This window comes from Cornus florida, unplaced genomic scaffold, assembly GCF_030987335.1.
Source record: "Cornus florida cultivar Cherokee Brave unplaced genomic scaffold, ASM3098733v1 CherokeeBrave_3.0.0_Hap2_Chr08, whole genome shotgun sequence".
Lineage (NCBI taxonomy): Eukaryota > Viridiplantae > Streptophyta > Magnoliopsida > Cornales > Cornaceae > Cornus > Cornus florida.
The window spans coordinates 7402685-7422254 of NW_026775578.1; the positions used below are offsets into that span (position 1 = coordinate 7402685).

At 34.8% G+C, this 19570-nt stretch overlaps 3 protein-coding genes across 3 annotated transcripts; all 3 read right to left on the reverse strand.

The window, feature by feature from the left end:
* Nucleotides 1-261: 261 nt before the first annotated feature.
* On the reverse strand, nucleotides 262-5734 carry LOC132269156 (uncharacterized). Its single transcript, XM_059770238.1, has 2 exons — nucleotides 5230-5734; nucleotides 262-1821 (listed from the first exon to the last, which is right to left on the reverse strand). Exons 1-2 carry the CDS (start codon nucleotides 5481-5483, stop codon nucleotides 417-419), a joined length of 1659 nt encoding a protein of 552 aa, XP_059626221.1. The 5' UTR covers nucleotides 5484-5734; the 3' UTR covers nucleotides 262-416.
* Nucleotides 5735-10521: 4787 nt separating this feature from the next.
* Nucleotides 10522-13560, reverse strand: LOC132269157 (DNA-directed RNA polymerases I, II, and III subunit RPABC5-like). The gene is made up of 4 exons (XM_059770239.1): nucleotides 13433-13560; nucleotides 13226-13284; nucleotides 11360-11454; nucleotides 10522-10794 (listed from the first exon to the last, which is right to left on the reverse strand). The coding sequence occupies exons 1-4, from the start codon at nucleotides 13526-13528 to the stop codon at nucleotides 10769-10771; spliced, it is 276 nt and encodes a 91-aa protein (XP_059626222.1). The 5' UTR covers nucleotides 13529-13560; the 3' UTR covers nucleotides 10522-10768.
* A 1010-nt stretch (nucleotides 13561-14570) lies between these two features.
* On the reverse strand, nucleotides 14571-19240 carry LOC132269158 (dolichol-phosphate mannose synthase subunit 3-like). Its single transcript, XM_059770240.1, has 5 exons — nucleotides 18545-19240; nucleotides 17982-18360; nucleotides 16190-16327; nucleotides 15989-16096; nucleotides 14571-15026 (listed from the first exon to the last, which is right to left on the reverse strand). Exons 3-5 carry the CDS (start codon nucleotides 16289-16291, stop codon nucleotides 14967-14969), a joined length of 270 nt encoding a protein of 89 aa, XP_059626223.1. The 5' UTR covers nucleotides 16292-16327; nucleotides 17982-18360; nucleotides 18545-19240; the 3' UTR covers nucleotides 14571-14966.
* Between the last annotated feature and the right edge of the window lie 330 nt (nucleotides 19241-19570).

A 19570-nucleotide genomic window follows, 5' to 3' on the forward strand; every position in this document is an offset into this window, starting at 1 on the left:
ATAAATGTTTCAATTTTATTCAGATTATTATTTAGTCCCCGATGTATCAAGTATCAACACACACAAGGTCGCTATTATTAACATGAATATATTCATATATCCACACATCATACATGTGTCAAATGAAATTAGCAAAACAACGAGCATGCAGATCAGATATAGCTCACCTAGCACGCTGAGATGATTGGTTATTTACGAAAAAACCAGTGGTTGCCACACCAAGGAATAATACAGGTTGAAGGAGCTCCAATGACAAAAAAGTTTCGAGTGAAAACAACATTCTTGCTGAATTTTCTTATTAATTTTTAATTGTTCTGCACATTTAGTCACGACAAAATTACAGTATAGGCACATGGAGATTAAATGGATGTGCATTCAACCAAAAAAGAGACCAGTTGCATCACACTTGTTAGAAGTTAGAACATCCATCTTGGAGATGAGTGAACTGCAGTTTGGCGGGGCCTGATCGGCTGCTGCTGCTCTGAGTTGTTCCGCTTCTTCATGATTGAAGAAACAGTTGGGCTGAAGTAGTCGTTACTCCTCTGAGAAGTTGCCCCTTGTGAATAGATTTTCCTTCCTTGGGCGAAGCTCTTCTTTTCCAGCAATGCTGTGGATGCCGTGGCGTTCCTTTGAACAGGCCCCCATCTGTTATAATTTACACAGCTCTGACTCCTACCTACTTGCTGAAACCTTTTCTCCCTTGGGCTTGGATAATTACGACTTTCAGCAGTTTCTGCTGAGTACATAGTAGTCTCTCCCTCACTGACATACCCATTATGTGCCTCTGAAACCTCAATCAGCGACGAACTTGACTGGACCTCGCTCCGGGCTCCATTTACAGAACCTGATGAGGCAATCTCAACATCTGCCATGGGACCAGTTTGTACTCTGTCGCTGAATTCTTCTTCTTCTCTCGACTGGGGCAGTAAGGGAAATTCCTTGACACAATTCTCATCTGAGTATGGAACCAGTCTCTTGGCATGCTGTGGCAAGACTGTACCTTTGGCAACCCTTGGAGGGAAATTAATATCCAAAAGCTGGATTTGCGCATTTTCCTTCTTCCCTATAGGGATTGAGGTTAATTTTGGTGATTCATAAATTTCTGGAGTTGGAATCCCCTGCACATGGGTAGCAGCATGTTGATCGGTAATTTGGGTTTCATCTTCAAGAGTATTTACCACAGCAGAACAGCTTGGTCCTGCCCAATTCCTGGGTTTCGAAATTACATTTGATGATGATGGTGTTCCTTCATTTTCAGGCTCTGTTGACTTGAAAACCTGCCGCATTGTGAAGGAAGCACAAGAATGGTCACTCTTCTGGCCGGCAGACATCAACCTCATGATTGGCAACTTGGGCTTGTTGAGTTCATCGAGGTTACCCTCCCAATGCTGGTTTAACCAATCACAGATTATGGGAATGGGTATACCAAATTGCATAGGTAGATCCTTCTTCCAAGATGATGAAGAAGACGTTGAAGTTGAAGAAGATTTTGTGTTTGGAGATGTGGCTAGCTTCATAGGATCACAGACAATGAATGCAAGATTGCCTTGTACATCAAAACCAGCTGACCCAGGGCTCCAAGTTATGCCATCAGTTGACAGCTTTATCAGATTGTCAGTGGCTATCACTACCTTCCCTTCAGCAACTGTCAATTCTTTTTTCTCCGTGTAACCTAGAAGGTAAACTACACTACCCAAATCTAGATTTGGCTTAGCAGAGGTTTTCAAGTAGTGTGGCTGCTGCCCCTGCATATTTGAGTCTCCATCCAGGGCATCTAGACCCACTATAGTAAGATCAAGAACAGAGCTGGTGATGAAAAACCTACAATTAAATGCAAGTACAATAAAATAAATATGAATTCCTTAATACAACCTCAATCAAGCACAATTTATTTTGGGATTATGTCACCACATTCTAAAAATCTAAGCATAGCTCCACTTGGTGGGACAGAAATGTTGCATTAGGCATGTCTCATTATGACTGCATTTTTATTAAATACTGCAAATTTTTAGAGATTTCAGCAATAGCCATTTTGTTCCCTATAAAACGTCATTCAGAAAAAAGGAAATACTATTAACTATCAAAGCAATAGCAGAGCAATGATAAATGTGTAAGCTTGACAATTGGAAATGGAGAGGTTAGGGCCAGTTTTGGCAGGTGTAACCGTGCAAGTGTTACTAATTTTCATCAGTACCCTCAAGAAGTTCTCAAGAATCATTTTGTGCATCTTATCTTACCACTAAAACCACTTCAAGGTAACAATGATAACAGAAAGCATCATGAAGTTTCTAAGAATAGCCACCACATCCATCTTATTCTACTCAGAATGCCAGAGAAGTACATGGACAACGGACCATAACCTGTAAGTATCTACTCCACCATTTTACATATTCCTGAGCTGACTAAATCTTCATGACATCTTCATCCAAAAAGGCCCTTGCATAGCTCCTGCAACTCAACACGTGACACCTTCAAAAGAAATGATTTTTCAATCTCCAATTGAAAAGAGATACATCTTTACAAGACGTGGTCCCTCTAGACATAACACATGTTGCATCTCCATGAAACTCCAAAATATGGAGTCGTACAATGAGTGTTGTTGAACCCTAAGGTCCATCAACGTGTACCCTCTCAACGTAGCAGCATCCTATAGGACCATCCGATTGTGTTCCATCATGCTTTCTAATTTTGTCCGAACGCAAGTAAGCATCTCATTGGACCATGCCAAAAGACGTGGATGTGCCGTATTGGACTGCCTGTTGGTATGAGCACTATAAATAATGTTTGACCTCATCATATTATAAGAGAGATTCTGACACGTTGCATTCCGAGCCATTTTCAAGCGGGATTAAAGCAGCTTTACTCATACTAAGGCAGACTCAATTTTATCTAAAACTGAGAACAGCATTAAAAGGTCAAAGGCAGCAAGGAATTCCTTGATGCATCAAAATGGCTTTTACACATAGATGACATTGTAGGAATATTTGTTAAGATGGTTTAATAGAATGGAGGGACAATGCGAGGCTGAATTTGAAAATGGCTTTTACACAGAGATGTGCCAAGTTCAGTTCTTGAAAGAATTTTTCCTTTAGTATTCTCAATTAAGTCGAATCTCTGTAGGTTGACTTTTTTTAAAAAAAGGTATTTTGTTATTATCTCAATCTGCAATTTTCCACAATTAAAACTAAAGCAAACAAATCCAAATTACCACCAAATAAAGCATGTAAATTCTGACTCTGGTGAAAATAATTTGTGTCTTTTATGACAACTCCAGGAATCATATGATTGATATCAGAATAAGTAACTTTCATTTGCTACACAAAGGAGATTAATATACACAAGAAATAATAAATGCAGAACAATCAATCAGAAATGTATAAATTAAATGTTGTGACCTATTTAAACAGAAAGTCGAAAAATGAATACAAACAAACACTGTCATAAAGCAGAAGAATGCAAGCCTATAAGCATGATACAAGATTGTATGGTGAAGGTTTTTGATTTTCTAAACAGTGTGCTGAAATACATCATAACTTTGTGAAAGGACAAAGGTTACACTATAAACATCCAACTTTTCCACCTAGGTTTTTACACGGTTCGGAATCTTCTAATCAAAACCCCAAGTCCAAACCTACTTCCTAAATCCAAAATAGTAATCGAACCTCAGAATGGCTGCATATAATTGGACTAGGCATGCGAATACACAATACAATGGACACAGTAGCCGTCAAAGATTTCATAACAGTGTTGAGAAACTACAATTAGAGGGTATGAGTGGCAAGTAGTAGTAAAAATTGTGTTAATAGGGTTGGTGGTGCTAGAAAAAGGTGGTTAAGGGGCAATGGTGTAGAAAGTACAGTGTAGTTGGCCATGTTACATGGATTTGGGTTTTGACTTTCCCAATGGATAACAAAACTCAACATGTAGTATATGGACATGTGTCCTCTAAAAGAATATAAAAATGGTGGGAAAAGTTAAATATTAATCTTCAAATTCTTATGTATTTAATTTCCACTGTCTAAGGAGGAATTAAATGCCGCGTGATGATTGAACCCATGGGTCATGGATATCACATTCTATGAGAGGCTAAGAGCGTATCTTCTAATGACCGTTTTTTAGATCATCCATTCCTCAATAGAAAACGAAGGTAATGCGTTTCCACAATCCATTGTTACCAAAACATGCCCCTACCACATCATAGTTTCTTCAGATCGTAACTGATCTGTTGGCGATATATTTCACGCACAAGATCTCCAGAATAAAGAAGTCAATAGGTTGAAGATGCATAATAAACATGATATCAGCAATACCATATGCGCCCATCGTATAAATGCATTTCAATGGTGTTCATTTTGAGCCACTAACCATCTTTCAGATTGATTGGGTTAAGGACCATAATGGTGACTTCCAAAAATTTGTGATCTTTAAAATGGTGAGACCTTCCTACCGACTACTCTTAACTAAATCCTACACAAGCACAAATAATCCAATCCAATGGGAGCTTGGTTCACTATTTACTACCAGAAATATCTCAAAACAGAATGTAAATGTATTTCAAGGTGTTCACTTTGGGTCACCAAAAAGCCTTTTAATTTGATTAGGTTAAGGGCCAGAACCATGACCACCAAAAGACTAATAAAGTTAAACCTTCTCCATCATTCAACCAAGTGACAAGGCATAAAGTGCCTTAATTCCCAATGCTATCACAGGACACTTAGGAGTTAATCAATAATTCCCTATTTCTCTAGATGGTATTGAAATTGGAAAATAATCAATGTACTTAAATATTTAAAAGCTTAAAATAAAGGGGGGAAAACGCATAAATAACTTTTTTAATAATAATAATAAATAAATAAATAAAGCAGTAATGAATTTCTTTAATAGAAATCCCTTTTTTACCCAGGTTTAACCAGACCAAAACAAGAAAGAAATAAAACCAAATAAGCACCACTTGTATCACGCTAATTTTATGCAAAACAACGATTTATCGCTCAGAAAAAAGTAAGAACTTGGTCAGATCCAACACTATAACAACCATTAAGATATTTCATATATTTTACAAATAAATCACATTCAGTCCCCAATGTTTGTGAACAATCCAAATCATCTCTCTACACCCATTGTAAACAATTCAATCCAAAAATTCAAACATCAAGAAGAAAAAGCACAATAACACTGACATAGATAATATAAGTATGTACATTCGTGTGTATGTAAATGAAACCTAACCTGTGAGGAAAAAGGCTAGCGGCGAGACCATTTTGCAGCCGGATCTCCGCCGCCTCAGCGGCGGCCACCGACGGGAGATTGACGTGAGTGGTGAGGAGTAAATTCCGGTGGATCAGGAAACCGGTGCCGGACACTGCGCCGCCACCGGCGATTGTGGCCATTGCTGGACCTTTGCCGGAGAAAATGGCGGCTTTCATTCTCTCAGACTTGCCTCCGCCATTGCAGAAACACCAAGATTCGCCCAAAACCCCCATATCTTGAATGAATGTATGAGTGCTCAGCTCAGAATTTCAGATCCACTATCAGAGCTTGTAATGCATTTTCTCTTTCTCTCCTATCTGTGGCTTTGCTGTAGAGTGTCAAAATGTTCTTCTGCGATGATAGATGTAGAGAGAGAAAGTGTGAGATTACTTCAGAGATAGAGACAGAAGGGGAACGAAATGCTCATGAAATGCGTAAAAGATGGGGTATTTTTAATATGAAATTTTTGGGGCTAATAAGTAGTGATAAGTTTGTTAGAAAACGAGAGACATTACTGAGTAAAGCAAACCAGTAAGCAATGTAGTGAATTTCAAAAAGAAATACTCTTTTTAAATAAATAAAAAAAAAAATTTAAAAATTAAAATAACCGACATCATATGAAACATGTGTGAATGTATTTAGGATGTATTTATTGATTATTTCGTTTTGGGTTAGCTGTTGGGATTGAATTAGCTTGACATTTTATAGCATTTGAAAGATTATTTTGTTCTGATAGTCCCTAGTTCAATAAATAGTGCAAATTTCATAGTTGTCTATCTAGTGTCGGTTTATACTAAAAAAAAAAAAAAAAATGGTTACTTTTTACAAAGAGTCTCGTATATTAAACCAAAAAAAAAATCATATATTAAACCTATAATTATAAAAAACACATATTAAGTTGATAATTATAAAAAACACATATTAAGTTGATAAAAATTATTTTACACAAATAATATTAAATTTTAAAATTCAAGTTGGTATTTGGTCATCTTCTTATACTTTTGTTTTGTGTTATTAAAAACCAAATTGAGTAATGACCTAGAAAATTCAATGATGGTTGCAAATTGCTTTGATAATAGTAGTAGTATTAAATGATTAAAATGTAAATAAAGATCACGTGATATTTTCTTTTAACTTATATAAGAAATTCATTAGCGTTATGTCTATTTTATATTGAGGAGATGAGAAATAAATTTCAAGACATCAATTTTATAAAAACAATTTTTTAAAAAAATTATTAGTTAATTACAATATTTTTCCTAAAGAAACATTAGAACTAGGTAGGATAAAATTTAAATTCGTGATTGTCACGTCTTATGTTGCATCTTATGTTTCCTTTTTTCTTTTCTTTTCTTTTTCTCTCTCTCTTTCTTTTTTCTTTAGTACCTCGAGCATCGGATTCATATGGTACCACATTGGTGCCAAAGTTGTCAACTTTTGGAGCATTCCATGGAGAGACTTGAAGTATTTTCATGTACTCACTACATTACACAGAAAATTAAGTAAAACCAATTCTTGGTTGGATGAACAATTTTTATGATTAAACATGGAGAAGAGAGGAATATTTGTTTATTAATATTGGGCAAGTTATTATCTTATGTTTAACTATGAAAGAGAAGCCGAGGGATCATGTGATATTTATAACTACATGAAAATAATTGAATATATATATATATATATATATATGCGCGTGTTTATTTCTAAATGGATACAATTCAAGTCTTGCCTTCGTTGGGACTCGAACCGGCAAATTAAGAGTAGCATCTCCAAAGGGTTTAGTAATCAAACTCAATTCTAAAGGGCAGGCACAAACCATCAACCTAAGAGCATTATCTTCATGGCTATAACAGTCAAACCACACTCATGCAAAAGGGATCATTTGCTGTTATGCACACGGTAATTTTTTGTTGGGGATTTTTAATATTTTTATACATTCTTAAGTGTCTTCACGTAACCATATCAAAATGCACTTTGATCAAAACATTTCTATATTCATATGACAATGTAAAAATAACACAATATGTAGTATAAATAAAACAATATACTAAAGTAATCGGCAAGTAGAATAACAACAAACGTATAATAAAGTAATAGAGAGTACGAGTTCCGCTAGGTAGCCTCCGCTGTCCCTGCAGTGACTTATCCGGCCTGAGTGGGGAGGTGCCCTTTCGAGTTCTTGGAGATTAATCGGGTTGTTGAGGGGCAATAAGGGTTTGTGCCATCTCGGACACCCTGGATTAATAAAAATTAAAATTAAAATTAAAAAAAAAAAAATAGTAGAGAGTAAGAAATTTCTGACCTGTTTAATGGAGAGACACGCAATACTGCACTGTCGTAAAGTCTTTACAACTTCCCTACGTGCAGGTTATGACGATTATGAAAAACTCCAAGATATAATTTTAATGTCCTCTGTAAACACGTTCACAGAGTAACGATCACCAAGTTTGGTAGTATCATGTTGCCCTAAAAAACTCAAAGCATAAGAATATAATATAATAATATATATGGGCTGCAGGAAGAGAATAAAGAAGGGACGTATAAGGATATAAGTTCATATTTACAGGCTACCTTATGTCTCTAGCCAATAAACACAAACACATTTTCATATTTACTGACACCTCTTTAATTTAATCGTAAAATGAAGTTTAACATTTTAAAAACTTTATACAAGTAAAAACTTTAACATTTTTAACATATTACATATATTTTTCAACAAATTACATGTCGTGAATAACATAAATTTAAATATCTTAAAAGCAGGAGGCAATAGTATTCCACTTTCTCTCTCTCACTCTTCCTCTTTTTTTATTTTTTTAGTTTTTACTCTTTTTTTATTTTATTTTATTAAAACCCTTATCTGTGTGAAAATTGCAGAAGAATCTGAACTTCTGGCATTGATAGCTACAGATACGAATAATGACAGTCTACCTGGTAACAAAATGCATGACACGGGACAGACATGTCACGTGTGTAAGGGACCTTTATTTAGCTCATTTGAAACCGATTGATAGTTCGTTCCATACTAACCCATCTATTCTAAATGATGGAACCCAACCTCTTGCTTTTGTGATTAGAGCCATAAACTTGGAATCGTTGTGACAAACATATCGCCCAAGGGAAACACTAATCTCCCCCGAAACCTATTCTTTGAGGGAGAGGTTATTTATTTGTACTTCACTTTTTTACATTTACAGTATATTCTTAAAAGAAATAATATTTCTATCTTAATTTTATAAATAAATATTTTTTTTAGAGTACCACAATTACCTTTTTAGTTATAAAAAAATATTTCTCCCCTCTCTCTCTCCCCCCAATTAACGTTTCTATATTCTTCATTTAATTTAGGCATAGTAAAATTATGTAGTCACATAGTTACGGATTAAATATCAATTTCAGAAAGAAAAAATGAAAAAAAATAAAAATAAAAATAAAACTTATAATAGCAAACTAAATGAGAAAAAATAAGTTGCAGTTAATAAAATGCATATGATATGTGAAAGAAATTGATGTTACACTCACTGCCATTGAATTGGAGTTGTGTGTCCATGTCTCTTCTTTTTTCATTTTCCTCTATTATTAGTCTCCTCCACACATGCACAATGTCTTACTATTTTATTTTATTTTATTTTTTTGTCAATAATTTTCACCATTTTGTCACTGAATTTAGCATTAATCCATCATTTTAATAATTTTAGTTGTGTAAATTCTCTCCTCATGAAATTAAGGAGGATGCTCAAAGTGCTTTAACTAAGTACTCATCAAGCCTTGAGGATCTCAACAAGGCTTTACTTCACCTGACCCTCCTAGAAATTAAGAGGAAGCAACTTAGGTGGAGGACGAGGTTGAAAGGTTTCAGATGTCCATTTTCAAAAAAAGCTTGGAGACTCTTGCTCTTACCTTTGGTTGCTAAAAAGTGGGCCACTAAAGTTCAAGAATGTCCTTTAGAGATTTATAATATTTTTTTTCAATTTCCACTTCATATTCTCCTCTTTTCACATAAGCCGCCTTATTTAAAGCGTAATTAATATGTTGCGGAAATTGAAAAAAAAAAAAAAAAATTGGAAATGAGGAAATATTTGAAAACAAAAGCCCAGTAGATGTGTATTTGAGAACAAAAAAAAAAAAAAAAAGAAAAAAGAAATGCTTTAGACCAATGAAATCATATCATCTCCTTCAAAAATTTAATTAAAAATAATAAGGGAGGAAAAGAGAGCTTGTGTTACCTGCAAATTGGGTAGAGAGTGGAGAGAGAGAGAGGGGTAATGGATTAGTGTTGGTTTTAGGCTCCCTTTAAAATAAAATAAAATAAAATAAAAAAGGGTAAAAAAAGGATAGTTTATAATGCAAAGAGTAGTTTGGGTATAACGAAATAAGAAATGATGTATTAATTAATTTAGGAATTTTTTTGTCATTTACTTTAAAGAAAAAAAAAAAAAAGTGCAAGTGTAGAAAAGTAATGTGTATCTATATATATATATATACATACACAAATCATTAAAGCATTTATTCTTTTCTCCAAATTATGTTACATTTATTATACTAAACAAAAGGCGACAAACTTCTTCTAAGCATGAGATAAAAACCAAATCAAGAAAATTAATTTTATCACAACAAACTATAACGGTTTTTTTGAGAATCTTAAAGTCACACACAATCAATTCAAGTAGGACCACCTAAAGCATTCACTTGGTTTTCACAACAACAGTTGGTTTGCAAAAAAACTAAATTAAATTTTGGAGAGGAGACAAAACAATAGAAAAATTTCCAATATCAGAAATCTAACAATTGATGATTATTTACAGTTTATAATACACACACAAACACAAACACACCAAGGATTAATTTACAGTTTCGTCAATATAAATTAGCATCCATCTGTAACAATTCCTATTAAATTGTAATAATACCCACCATTATAAATCACATCAATTTTCAGCATCACAGCTTTGGGAGGATCCAATGGTTCCCAGCAGGCGGCTGCTAGCTCACAGCAGCTGCTCTGCTTTATCATCATCAATAAAGCCATCTTTAAGAAAATTACCAATCATGTCTAATCCACCGGTATTCAATCTAGTCGAAAAGTTTCACACAGAAGAAAACAATTCATAAGCACAAACATGAATAACAGTTGACATAATTGCCAAATTTTGTCCATATTTACCAAAAAAAAACAAAGGAATGGCTATTCACTATAAATCACATAAATGATCGGCATAATCTGCTGTGAGGCTCCAGTGGTCGCATCTAAGAAGTCGCTTTTTAAGAAGAGAATTAACAACATCAAACGACAAACAGAATTCAAATTACTGGTACCTCGGTTGGTCAATTTAGAAGAAAGGTTAGATAAGCTCAAACAGTTACAACAACCGGTTACATTACAAGCACATTGCTTTCTTATTTTTTACACTATTGTTCGCTTCATCTATTCCAAATACGAATAATCTAACAGAAATCTCAGAAGAGAAACTTAAACTACTAGATTTTCATGGTAACAGATTTTTGAATTCCATAAGCCTTCTCAGCTGCCCTCAGATTTCTCCAGAGCTGCAAAAAAAGGCCAAGTTAGTCCTCCAATAATAAATAAATTTAAATATGGAACTCGCATACAACTGTGTAGCTCCTCTCTAGTGAATTTTCTCCACTATCATCCATTGACCAAAATCCATGTTATTCACATTAACTTTAAAAAAGAAACACAACTGCATGCTTAATATTACAGAAATCACAATTGGTGAAATGACCTTGTTTTAATCTTCAGTATCAGTTCTGATCAAATTCTTAAGAACAGTAGAAAATTTCTGATGATGTATTTATTGAAGAAATTGTCCTTGAATCACATATAACAACTCAGAGGTACAAAATAATTTTTCGTGCATGTTAGTCCACCAAATGGCATCCATTTAACAATAGCCTCTCATCCTTCTATACAAGAAAAGATGACACAATTTTAGATGTTAAAGGTGGATAGTAGAAAATTCCCAGCAAAGAGCTCCTCCTCCCCAACCCCACCAATAATAATAATAATAATAAAGAAGAAGAAAAATATCCAAATCAACATAGAGAGAGAGAGAGGGAGAGAGGGAGAGAGAGAGAGAGAGAGAGTGTGTACTGTTGTAGTTCAAAAGCTTCTCAATGAGGTCAACATGAGTCATGAGCATTCGTCTACAGCAATATCGAACCAACCCCAGTGCATCAAGAGCATCTCTGCAAAGTGTATACCAAGCAAATAAATGTGGCATTTAGAAAACATCAGTATGCTAAACAAAAGAAATTAATAAAACCTTCTAACTTATTCAAAAAAGAATAATATCTGGATAATGTAAATTATAGTCATTAACATTATGGATGCATATGTTATGTTGTTTTTTAAAAAAACTTAAGTGGTGCAAAATGCAAGGCAAGCACATTTCTTTGTGTCGGATGGCTTCCGTTGAATGATTTTTGATCTTGTATTTTTCAGCAAGAATCCTCAAAAAGATGATCTAAATGAAATAGCAAAGTAAAGAAAAGAAAAACAATGAATAATAATTTAAGTTCTCCAATATACTGAGTTTAAACTCTGGAAATTCAAAAACAAAAATAAAAATTGACAGTCTTCTGTCAGGATTTAGCTAGTGTAAGCAGCCTGTATTAAGTGCTCGTAGAGAAGGGTCTTTAATCGTTCATTTGATCAACACCTAGCGAGAATCACACATGCTTTTTAGGACCATATATCACTTCTAGTTCTAACTATACTAACTAAACCTCCGCGCCCAGTATATTCAAATTTTGATTTCTCAAATTCCGCTACCTCCAGTTTGCATATGCAGTTATTTTACATAATTAGAAACTTCCACAATGAATTTCTGTCCTACTCCAAGAATAATACTTGATAAAGAAAGTTTGCAAGCCCAACAATAAGAAATGGGCGAGCAAATATAACAAATCCTATCCTTTCCTTAGCCCACATGTTATGGATTTTATCCAATGCAGGGGTGCCCAAGTACCATCCGGTGGACTGTGATGCATGTCTTCTTATATGACATAACTATATAAGAGAGGGCTCAATTAAAATAATCTCACTGTCAAATACCTCATAGGTTTAGTAATTTTATAGACATGATCTGAAAACCACTGAAATGCATAATAATATAATGATTCAAAAGATTCAGGTAAGAAGGAGAAGTCCAATTTAGTGGTCCTAAAAGGATTTCTATAAAGTGAAGCAAGAAAAAAAGACGATAATAACAATGGAAGGGACAGTCTCAGTATTAACAATTATATATATATTTTTATAAGTAATCAGTAGCAACAATTATTGAACACTTGGAAAGCAATCGGCCACTTTTTGGTGTAATCATATGCCGATGTTAAGATGCAAACCAAAATCTGATAGAATCAAAGAGGTTAGATTTTAAAAATATTCTTAATTGAGAAATCAATATAATCAAAACATTAGTTGCTCTAGGTACTCACAAAGAAACTTGGGGTTATAGTATAAGTTCTTACTAAGACTATAAAAGGTCAAATACGATACTAGATGATTACTTCAAAAAATTCTTTATGAAGAATCACCGTTATCAATGCATTATTATCTTTAGGTACTCAATACGGAACTCCAAGATATAGTTGAAGCTCTGATTTTCTGCAAAAAGAAAAATGTTTCATAGCAAGTAGATTCTTGTTAATTTATCTTACCAATATATGTGTGTTGGTGCGTGTGTGCGTAAATTATGGTGTATTATACATAGAGCAACAAAAAATTAGATATAAAGGAACAAAATGGCAAACTTGAAATGGGCACTCAGACATCATATGTATAGGGATTTCCATCAAGAAAACCATGTTTTCATTCATCGAATTCTAGCAATTGACAACCAATAAAGCGTATTCTTAAAGAATCTTGATAAACAACAAGAAAATTAATGAAATATAAGTCAAAAGAAGCTACTTAAAAAAATAAAAATAAATAAAAAAGCGAGTGAATGTTTCTCACCCTTCGGTGTAATCCGCCTGAAGAAAATCAAGATAAGTGTCCCATTTGTTTCCAATGACCTAAGAGAAACAAACGCATTTGAAGAACAACCTTACGAACAATTACAAAAACAAGTGTAATAACGATGAGGGGGGAAAATGTTAATCAATCGCTTGAAGAACAAAAGATTATCTATCGGAGACAAAAAGTTATAATACAGTGATGTACCTTCCCGCAAGTGAAGCAACGGACTGGTATGATCATCTTCGCTTGCCCTAGTTTTCGTTCTTCCTGTCTCTCTGCTTCTAATTTATATTTATGCATATGTTGTATATATATATGGTCCTGATTTGCATCGTGGCTCTGCTATTGGAGCCCAATGGAATCAAGCCTTGGACTTGGACCACCGGTCCACCGTCATGACCAAAAGTTTTGGGCTAAAATTGGATATCATATCTACTGAACGACTATGGAGACTTACCATAACCGAATACCACCCTTAACCCATATGGCTGCCTGAGTTCGATAACTTTTCGATCCAATCAAATAAAGTTTTCCATATGTGTATTTGTTTAGCATGAAAAATTTTTAAAAAAATTTGTGAGAAAATCATTTTATAGTTTGAGTAGCGTTAAACTTACCGTATAAAAGAAATTACATTATTATAAGTACATAATTTTTTTTTTTAAGAAATCAAATTTTTCCGGAAAACTTTATGGAAAAGTTAAGTGGTTTCAAAGTGTTCAAAAAAATTCCAAACCAACTAAAGCCATAGAAAAATTTTGCTCTTTAGAAAAAGTTTCATGTTAGAAATACACTTTTGGATTCTTGAAAATGTTGAAAATACCTTCATGCCGTCACAATGCTGTCAAATTAAGAACAAAAATTAAATCAGTTAACAAAAATGTATTTGCATAATTGGATCCGATTTAAAACCAATTGGCATACTTGAAATCTCAATTTCATGAATAGACCACATAGTTTATGGAGATAGTCACAACAAATTTGACTTACACAATTCTTCTAAACATGCGAATCAGATCTTTCTTCTAAACATGCGAATCAGATCTTTGGTTATCTTTGGTAATATGGAAACCAGTGCATACAGTGCCCAGAAATAAAATATATAAACGAGAACTCCATTGAAAACAATAAAATGATTATAATGATAGGAAAATTTTAACATCATTTGCCATGAGAAATCAGTATATGAATTGCATTTGTACAGTACCGTTATTGATTAAATGCTCTCATTAGCTTCAACTATTAGACTATCAAAAGCTGAACATAACCCTCGGAGATGTTTTTATATTCCTTCCGAAAGTATCAAATGAGTGTCAAAAGAGTTCAGTAAATGAAGTGCTCATTGTCATCATCTGTTATTTGTGGTTCTTATATCTTCTCAAAGCCAATGCGTACACTGCTGTAAAAATGTTAACAAGGCACAAAAAGTCTATGACTCCATGCTGATTCCATGATCAGTGGCCCCATACAAATCAAAGGTATACAAAATTTTGCTTCCTGTTAATTGGATTTTGATTCCAACTTCAAATTCAGTTGAATTAAATGAAATTGTAGACCCGTTAATCAACTAATTTGATAACATTTCCTGATTTTTCTTCCAGATGAAGCAATTCTCTGTCAAAGACAACTCCTATGCACAGGCCCAGTTGTAGATGGTGAAATTCAAGAGACATCCATGTTAATTCTTTTCCAGCTTCAGTGACGAGACAAAATAAATAAAAATCCTTTGCCGGTCAAATCATTCAGAACCCACGTCAACCCCTCTTTGCTTTAGAAATTCCTTGGCCTCGATAACGTCCTACAAAAACAAAGCTATCAATTATGCATCCATAAATCATTCAACAAATTAAATTATGACCAAATGAATGAGAAATCAGCCACAATTCTATCAGAAGAAAACTAAAAATTTTGATTTATCAGTACAATGGTGAAAATACAGGAAATAATAAGTATATGATAATCTAGCCCAAATTGAATCTGCCAGAACAAACCAACCCAGAAAAAAAAATAATAATAAATAAATAATAATAATAATAATAATAATAATAATAGTAGAAGAATACCGACAGCAAAATAATTACTAGAGAAAAGAAAATGTCACATTGTACAATAACAACAATTCTTAAAGCTCATCTAGGTTTGCGGTTTGACAGTCCAAAAGTATTTTCAGTTTAGCTATGTCTTACATGCACCATTAGGCAGTCTCAAGCCATTGCTTTTTTGCTGTAGAGATTTTAGCCCCACAGCCAGAACAAAATTTGGTACCTTCTGAGTTGCATTGGCACATAGGGGAGGAATTTATTTATATTTCATGGAATTTGTATTTTTTTTTTTCCTGGGTAATTTGTATATTATTTTACTGCTTCAAGTACTGCATAATAAATATCGAAATTTTTTTTATTTTTTTGACAGCTCTATAAAAAAATTGCATTTTTAGAATCTATATATAAAGTCCAAACAGACACTTAGCCTAGCCCACACTGCTTCAACAGCAAAATAACCAATGAAAAAGAAAATCACAACGATAAGAACAATCAAATTAAGTATAGAAGTCATAATGCCCAAGAATAACACTAAAAGAAATTGAACCCCGAGGAACTTAAGGGGGTAGGTTAGGGGTGTAGTTCGTAGTCCAGCAGCTTGTTAAATGAACTTCTCCACTTGAATGGAAGTACTTCCAAAACACATCTTTTAAATAGAACTCCACAACATAAGTAAACTTGCTCATTGAGGTGAACAGAAAATGGTAAAGTGAAATACCTGTTGCAGCAGCACTGCCTCATGGGGACAAGTTGGAAATCGCATCAAACCAACCCCAACCATTAATAGGCCATAGCATCCTAATGACACAATAAAGTAAAGAGGAAGCTGGGAAAAAGAAGGTAACACCGGTAAGCTATAAACTATAAGAAACAAATTGTAAATATATAAATGATGTAAAAGCTAGAAGAAGGAACTCACCAACCAAGCATAGCTATGAGAAATAATTGATGTCTGCAAGAGGCCAATCCAAAAGGCAGATATTGCCACCAGCAATGTCATAATCTTCACAATATGCTTCATCGGAGCAATGAAAAGATGCCTCCTCACTCTTCAATCCTGATTGTTTTTAGAAAACATGAAATCTTACAACATAAATTTAGCGATTGAACAATAATAACTCAGATAGCCCCATGTGAACTCTCCCTGCACCCCTGGGAATATTTAATGCATACATAATTATCCTATGGTAATGAGCATGCTACAAAAGTGCAATGCCCGCTAAAAGACTACCGTCCTCATGCACACATTGAAGTGTAGAAAAATAAGTCCAGTACTCAGAACTAACTATATTTGTCCCTTAATGTTTGTTCAAATACTTTGAATTTACATCACAAGAATTTTAAAATGATTCACCTAAAGCATGCACTAAACAAAACCTCAAAGCACAAGCCTTAATTGCCAGTAAAACAACCATAAAATATATGCAACTTATGCACACCCATAAAGCACCACAGCTATTAACCATGGTTCTTCAAAGCACATGCGTTAATTGCCAGTAAAACAACCATAAAACATATACAACTTATGCACACCCATAAAGCACCACAAACCTGACATGCTATTAACCATGGTTTTTTTCATTAATATTTGATCCATGAATTGTAGAGTAGAAAAAATCAACAAAAAAAGACTTCCGAAATGAAGTAAATTTCAAATCATGAATAAGCATACACATGCTCAACTAATAAGCCTAATCCCAAGTCCCAACAACTTGGAGCTGTTATAATCATATATAGAAAAACAAGGAAAATTCAGTTAAGCCATGGCTTAAATTACTACTGCATGGAGCGGTAAAAGGCCCGAATGACAACATTTGACATTTGATGTGCACGCATTCCTCTCAACACAAGCATACCACACAGGCCAATATATTTTAAAAATAAAAAAATAAAAATAAAAATAAAATCTGTTAGAAATATCCCACTGTTTGCAACTCCCAAGTTCTCAATTCTCAATATTTATAAGCATTACGACACCCCAAAAAATATATAAAAGAATGATAATAATAGGAAAAAAACGTGTTGTATCAGATAAGTAAAGTTGCTTCAGTCCTATGATTCTTCATTTAAGGGCATCAATTAAAGGAATAAATCAAACAGTGTCCTCTGAAACATGCAGATTGGTAAAATTCTGTGTGTTGCTTAAAAATCAATCAATATTAGAGCCATCAGAAGGGATATGTAGTTGAAATTTTCTCAACGTTCCATTTTTGGAACATTTGCTAAATGGAACTCAAAGCCCTTGCGCAATTTCCCAAACATCATATGGCAGCTTGAACTCAAATCACTATTCTCTAAAAAATAATTAAAACCTATATGCTACCGGCAAAGAACATTGTGAATGCCAAGAAGTATTTATAAGATGTTACAAATCAAATATAATTTAGCTTTTCATATATATATATATATATATATATATATATATATATTCAAAGGCATCAAGTTGACGAGAATCAATGTTACGATCATTTATATACAATAAAACAATTGTATGTATATTACAGAATTCCAAAAGAAACCTAACCACCAATCCATCTAATGAACCCAAAAAAAAAAAAAAAAAAAACTTGAATCTAGGGTTTTCATGTTCCAATCATATGATCATTAAAATCACAATTTTTTATGGAAAACCACAATTAAACCAGTACATCGCATACGTACTATATTTTTCAAAGAGAAAAAGAAATTTAGGGTTTTGATTTTTCACATACCTTACTTATTCGTTCGCTGCCTGCGATCTGGCCACCGACTTTGCGAGAGTATGAATTTGCCAATCAAGTTGGATTTTGGGACCGAAATATATATAAACAAGAGAAAAGTGCATAAAACCCCCCGGAACTATGGGGATTTTGCAAGTTACCCCCTACACTACAAAAAAAAAAAAATCCACCAGGTTAATGGCTGGTGCCGGCAATTCTAAAAGACAAGTATACCCTTAAAATAAACGACGTAGTTTCAAGTTTTCAACACCATCTCGCTGATCGACTCAATCTCCTCTTACTGTGTCGACTCGCTCTTCTCGGCCCTTGATTGAGGCACATATATCCAAACCTCAAATACCTAAAAGTCTTTCAGTTCGTTCTCTGCTCTCTGCACCAAACACGCAGATTCACCGATAAAATAAAAGTTAAAACCACAAAATTGATCACAAATCAACCAAACAAGCCACACAAATTGCCACTACATAATCAGATTAACCTCCCAGATTAAAATTTAACAATAAAGTTAATCCTATATGATTAAGGCTTAATACTTCGAAGTTACGTTAGTTCACCTGTGCGTGGAGTCCAGAGAGATAAATTGCGCGTCGGCGATCTCTTCGTTCACTCTTTTTCTTTAAAAAAGGTGTCGTATACCACAGTGTGACCGACCTCTTCTCTTTAACACACTGTCACGCAAGACGGAATTGGGTCTTCAATGGGAGTTTCTGTTCGGAGCTTTCGCCGGGGTCAATGGGTCAAGGTTCACCGGAATTTTGCGATGGGTTTGCTTGGCTGTTGGCTCGGTCGTGGAGAGCTTGGGGCGGTGAGCAGTGGGCTGTGATGGTGAACTCGCGGTGGCTAGCTCGGCTTTGATGGTGTCGGCTGTGATGGAGGAGGCGGCGAGCTCAGAACGGGGAGGTCGGTGGATGAGGCGAAGCTCGGCGGTTAGCTTGCGGCGGTGCTCGGAACACTGACGGCGGTGTGCTCGGCCGGTGGAGACGGCTGGTTCCGGACGGCAGCGAATCAGCGATTAAAGAAGTCGCGATTCCGGTGATGGGCCGTGATTGGGTTTGATGGCGACCGGCGGGACTGAACGGCTGCGAGCTTGGCTTCGGATGATAGCTGCCGGCGGCGGAGAGGACGGCTGTGGCGTGGCTGGTCCTCACCGGACAGTTTGCTCATCGTCACCGTCGTCCGGTCCGTTTCTCTTCGCCGTCGCTGGAAGAGTGGATAATTGCAACAGATTTGTGGATAGGGAAGAGAGAGGTTTAGTGGATAATTTTGTGAAGTTTGAAGCATCAAGGGACATTTTTGTCCTTTCCTATGAATAAGGGTATAATAGTCTTTAAATTGTAAATTTTGCATCACGTGATAGCATGTGCTATTTTTTACGGTCATATTCAACCGGCGGTTAGGCTGATGAGGCAATCTGCAATTTTTTTACATAGTTCAGGAAGTTTTCTACAATTTTAATATTTTAAAGGGTCAATTACAAATTTTTCAATAGTACAAGAGTTTTTTTTTTGCACTTTTCCCTGTAAACAACGTTGATGGTTGATAGTTGATACCTACTTTAAAATGGGGAAGCGAAAGGACGT

Bases quoted from the DNA above. Each gene is read 5' to 3' on its own strand.
- LOC132269157 (XM_059770239.1), bottom strand. From the start codon at position 13,528: ATGCATAAATATAAATTAGAAGCAGAGAGACAGGAAGAACGAAAACTA. The intron at 13,285-13,432 runs GTACATCACTGT...TGTTTCTCTTAG, and splicing joins GTTGCTTCACTTGCGGGAAG to GTCATTGGAAACAAATGGGA. The intron at 10,795-11,359 runs GTACACACTCTC...CTTTTTTTGCAG, and splicing joins GAAGCTTTTGAACTACAACA to CTCTGGAGAAATCTGAGGGC.
- LOC132269156 (XM_059770238.1), bottom strand. From the start codon at position 5,483: ATGGGGGTTTTGGGCGAATCTTGGTGTTTCTGCAATGGCGGAGGCAAG. The intron at 1,822-5,229 runs GTTAGGTTTCAT...ATTTAATTGTAG, and splicing joins GCTAGCCTTTTTCCTCACAG to GTTTTTCATCACCAGCTCTG.
- LOC132269158 (XM_059770240.1), bottom strand. From the start codon at position 16,291: ATGAAGCATATTGTGAAGATTATGACATTGCTGGTGGCAATATCTGCC. The intron at 16,097-16,189 runs GTGAGTTCCTTC...TCTTTTTCCCAG, and splicing joins CTCATAGCTATGCTTGGTTG to CTTCCTCTTTACTTTATTGT. The intron at 15,027-15,988 runs GTATTTCACTTT...TTGTTTTTGTAG, and splicing joins AGGCAGTGCTGCTGCAACAG to GACGTTATCGAGGCCAAGGA.